Source organism: Octopus bimaculoides, chromosome 13 (assembly GCF_001194135.2).
Source record: "Octopus bimaculoides isolate UCB-OBI-ISO-001 chromosome 13, ASM119413v2, whole genome shotgun sequence".
NCBI classification, from domain to species: domain Eukaryota; kingdom Metazoa; phylum Mollusca; class Cephalopoda; order Octopoda; family Octopodidae; genus Octopus; species Octopus bimaculoides.
Genome location: NC_068993.1, coordinates 9672880 through 9677879, shown reverse-complemented (window position 1 = coordinate 9677879; position 5000 = coordinate 9672880). Strand labels below are relative to the sequence as shown.

Below are 5000 nucleotides of genomic sequence, written 5' to 3'. Positions count from 1 at the left end.
CCTGCATTTAATTTTGATTATGTACTTATTTTAGTCTTTCATGACAAAACTGAATCAGAAGGAGTTATATGACAATCAACAAATCATTAAAAACAACAAATCATTAAAAACAACAATTTACAAACTAAATACAAATAACAATAATAAAAATGATCAATATCAAAGGATTTTAAATAGAAAAGAATACTTACTTGTCGCATAAGTTCATTTGGTTCGCCTCTCCACTGCACACTGTTGCGGTTCATATATCCTGGCGTCCATGCAGACTTTAACTGCAAAGCAAGTTTAGCTGCAATGCTTCTCTGAAGAATGACAGATTTATCTAAAAATAACAGAAAAATTCTTTTTCAATGCAATAAATAAGAATCAATTAGGGAGTGCTTGAGAAGACCCAACAAGCCAAGTGAGACCATAACCCATGGCCTATGCCAGGAGTGTAACCAGCCCACTTATGCGTACCTTTCCTTCACTGGACACTAAACTCTGCTTGCGAAGACTTGTTGAGGCAAGTGAAATCGAAATTGAAATCAAATTCGATGACTGGCATCCATGCTAGTGGAGTGCTAAGAGCACCATCCGAGCGTGATCGTTGCCAGAGCAGCTGACTGGCTTCCATGCCGTGGCACATAAAAAGCACCATTCAAGCGTGATCGTTACCAGTGTCACCTTACTGGCACTTGTGCCGGTGGCACATGAAAAACACCATTTGAGCGTGGCCGTTGCCAGTACTGCCTGACTGGCTCTTGTGCTGGTGGCACATAAAAGCACCCACTACACTCTCGGAGTAGTTGGCGTTAGGAAGGGCATCCAGCTGTAGAAACTCTGCCAGATCAGATTGAAGCCTGGTGCAGCCATCTGGTTCACCAGTTCTCAGTCAAATCATCCAACCCATGTTAAACAGTAACAAATATTGAAGGATTCTATACACAAATTTTATTTTTAAAAAAAACCATTTTGACATTTCTTAAGACTTACCAAGAGTTTCATCTGTGGTGCCAACACTTTCTTTAGGAAGTTTCTCAATGAGAAAAATAAAGATTTTTCTGATATCAGTTTCATTGGAATAGAGGAATGTCTGGTATCCAATTTCTCCTTGATATCCCAATTCCTGTCAAAGATTGTGGAAAATTGAAGAATCTATTTTTATAAAATAAGCAAGCTTCTTACCACACAGCCGTGCCTGTGCCTATAAGTGTTTATGTATTTATATTCATTAGAGCAGGGGTTTTCAAACTTTTTCACTTGCGGACCCCTTTATATTTCAGGCTTTACCTTATAAACACTTATGAAATTTATACATAAATATTTGCTTAAAATAACATATATTTTTACATTTATTTATTTAACAGTATTTAACAAATAGGTTTATTGTCAATTAAAAGATTTCGATTAAAAACCATATATAAAATCAAATTGCCCATAAAAAGTATTTGCTGTCCACGGACCCTCTGTCTTGTCCTTGCAGACCACAATTTGAAAATCCCTGCATTAGAGGACCAGTATGTATTGAGGGATTCTGACACCACTCCTTAAAATCATAGAATACAGGAATGGGACAAACGAATCACAAGAACTTATAACTCCTAACATACATTAAAATGCAATGTAATGGTCAAACCAAATTCTGAAGAAATAAAAAAAAAAAGAAAATAAGCAACTCACCTGGATATGATGTGCCAATGCAGTTCCAATTCTGTAGCGTGCCGACATACCTGCCGGCAATTTATTGGGCAGATCAAGTGCATTGTTGATAGCTTTCAAGCACTTAGCTGCTGCGGACACAATTACATCAGTAGTAAACTGTTTGAGATTTGTAACATCGTCGTCAATGGAGCTGTGTAAAAAAAAAAAATTATATATGTATAATATGCATAGGCACAGGAGTGGCTGTGTGGTACGTAGCTTGCTTGCCAACAACATGGTTGCGGGTTCATTCCCAATGCGTGGCACCTTGGGCAAGTGTCTTCTACTATAGCCTCGGGCCGACCAAAGCCTTGTGAGTGGATTTGATAGACGGAAACTGAAAGAAGCCCATCGTATATATATATATATATATATATATATATATATATATATATATGTATGTGTGTGTGTATATGTTTGTGTGTCTGTGTTTGCCCCCACCCCCAGCTTGGCTTGACAACCGATGCTGGTGTGTTAACGTCCCCGTAACTTAGCGGTTCGACAAGAGACCGATAGAATAAGTACTAGGCTTACAAAGAATAAGTCCTGGGGTCGATTTGCTCGACTTATTGCTGCTTTCTGGATCCTGTCTTACTCTCTTCAACAACGAACCAAAGTACATCTGCACTGTGTATACAATAAGCTCGTTATTATACAAGATTATCCAACACCTTTCCAACAACATTTGCCATCTTTTTGAATTCAATATCTCCACCACCCGTGGGGCATGGTTATAAAATCATAAAAATCAGTGCAGCATCCATGACTCTCATAAACACTTTTTCACGCTCAAAACTATCCAAGCATGGAATAAACTACCCGCATCGGTTAACTGTCAAGACACTTCATCCTTCAAAAATCCCATGCTTCCCGAAATTCGCCAAACACTACCATTGACGTAATTACACAACTCTTCTCCTTCGTAGGTCTTTGACAGTACACTTTTCTGCCTTTTATTTAACCGTCCTGTGTATTGTACATATACTTTTGATTGTCATTGCTTCCTTTGCTTTATTTTACTATTTGACCCTTTTTACCTTTGTAGTTTCCCCAAGCCCTGTATACGATAAGATCATCATCATTCTTATAATAATAATTATAATAATTACAATTATAAATCCTTGTTTATTACAAGTAGGCGTGCATAAACGGTCCAAAACAATCACCGTCCCGCCCATGTATATAGTGATTACTGAGGAAATACGATCGAATACAACAAAACGAAGCTTCTAAAAAGAAAATTCTTCGTGTGTTTCAAGTAATATACTCTAGTTGTTAACGCAAGCCTGAATCAGAAAAAAAATATATACTCTGATATATAGATATCCTTACCATTTTAAAGTCCTCAATGAATGGATAATAATTCTGTCAACTTCTTCCATTTTCGGCAGACGATCATGTGACCGCAGAAAAGACAAGTTTCGTTTGTCAACAAAAACAAATATTCGGTTGTAAAATAAAATTTAATTTAAAATATGGAAACAAATTAAATAAATTTATTTTAATATTTCTCAATCAAATATATTATTCTTAATAATAGTAAATTTTAATGGAAATTGGATTTTAAAAATATTAATGTTCAGCAGCAAATAAAATACCCGGGCAGTTTCAATTATTATTTTAGTCTTTGTGAAAAGTGGAGGCGCAATGGCCCAGTGGTTAGGGCAGTGGACTCGCGGTCATAGGATCGCGGTTTCGATTCCCAGACCGGGAATTTGTGAAGATGCGTAATCTTAAGGTTTGAGTATTGCACCCAAGACCGCACAGATACGTTTTCGAGGGTGCAGAATATATTGTAATATTGTAAATACTTGTTTAATACAAGTAAGCGTGCATATATGATCCAAAATGATCACCGTCCGTGTATATAGTGAGAACTGAGGAAATATGCTCGAATAAAGCAAAACGAAGTTTTTAATATATTGTAATATTAAAAAGAAATTTTGAAGGCATTTCGGATCATTCTCCATCCGCTCCCGCCTTTGTTCCTTAATATTTCTCTCTAAAACGTATGTTTTAAAAGCCATTTCGCTGAAATACGTTTTCTACTGCAATGTTTCCCAAACTGCCTGATGTGGAGTACCATTCTACAAATATTCTATAATTATAAGCATAATTAGAATCAGGGGTCAGCTAATTGCTTCGCCACGCACCGAATTTAGAAATAGCAGTTAAAATACTTTTTCCGCTACAATAGGCAGTTCCCCCTCCCCTCCAATGTGCTACTGACCGGAAATATTTCTTAGTAATATCAATTTATACCCGAAACGATATATATAATGAATATAATAAAAGTTGACATTTTTTATCTTATATTTATTTTGTAAACAAATAACATAATATTACATAAGCATTTTATAATGTTTCTTTCTTTTCTGGAAACTCGCCGCGTACCAGCAGCTGATGTCTCGCAGACCACCACTGTGAGTAGCACTATTCTACAGTATTCTTTTATTTGTTTCAGCCATTTGACTGTGGCCATGCTGGAGCACCGCTTTGGAGAGTTTTTAATCGAATAAATCGACCCCATGATTTATTTCTTAAGCCTAGTACTTATTCTATCGGTTTCTTTTGCTGAACTACTAGATATGAGGACATAAACATACCAACACCGGTTGTCAAGCGGTAATGGTGGGGAACAAACACAAGACACACGCATATATATACGACGGGCCACCCTAAAGGGTTTTAGTCGAATAAATCGACTCCAGAACACTTTTATAAGTCTAAAACTTATACCATCAATTTTTTTGGTAAATTTTCAGATTAATCTGAAAATTTACCATTAATTGTTGCTGTGATTATGAGAAAAGTGTCGAATTGCTGAAAAAGTAGGGGTTTCTTTTCTGTGGAAATTTTCTTTCAAATTAAAAAAATTTCATTCACATATATATAGGTGTGTCTGTGCGGTAAGAGGTTTGCTTTCCGACCACACGGTTCCGGGTTCAGTCCCACTGCATGGCACCTTGGACAAGTATCTTCTACTAGAGCCCCGAGATGACCGAAGTCTTGTGAGTGAAGCTGATGGATGGAAACTGAAAGAAGCCTGTCGTGTGTGTGTTTGTCCCCTACCATCACTTGACAACCGATGCTGGTTTCTTGAAGTCTCCAAAACTTAGCAGTTTGGCAAAAAAAAAAGGTAAATTTCCGGATCAGGTGTTAATCCGAAAATTTACCCAATTAATAGATAAATACATAAATTATCTCAATGAATTTGGTGGCGGGGTGCACAATAGAAACAACATCACAACTATATATCTATACCGAATACTTAAGGTTTTGTACTATAGAAAGCTAAACATGAACACGGAATGTTT

At 36.7% G+C, this 5000-nt stretch overlaps 1 protein-coding gene across 1 annotated transcript in view; it reads right to left on the bottom strand.

Annotated features, from left to right (window-relative positions):
- LOC106876351 (coiled-coil domain-containing protein 22 homolog) overlaps positions 1-3083 on the bottom strand; it is a 24998-nt gene extending 21915 nt beyond the window's left edge. Inside the window, exons 1-4 of the mRNA XM_014924889.2 lie at positions 3016-3083; positions 1663-1834; positions 976-1108; positions 192-322 (exon numbers count right to left, since the gene is read on the bottom strand). Of these exons, the coding sequence (XP_014780375.1) occupies positions 192-322; positions 976-1108; positions 1663-1834; positions 3016-3065 (486 nt within the window). The 5' untranslated portion in view covers positions 3066-3083. The remainder of the gene's footprint in view (positions 1-191; positions 323-975; positions 1109-1662; positions 1835-3015) is intronic.
- Positions 3084-5000: the final 1917 nt, after the last annotated feature.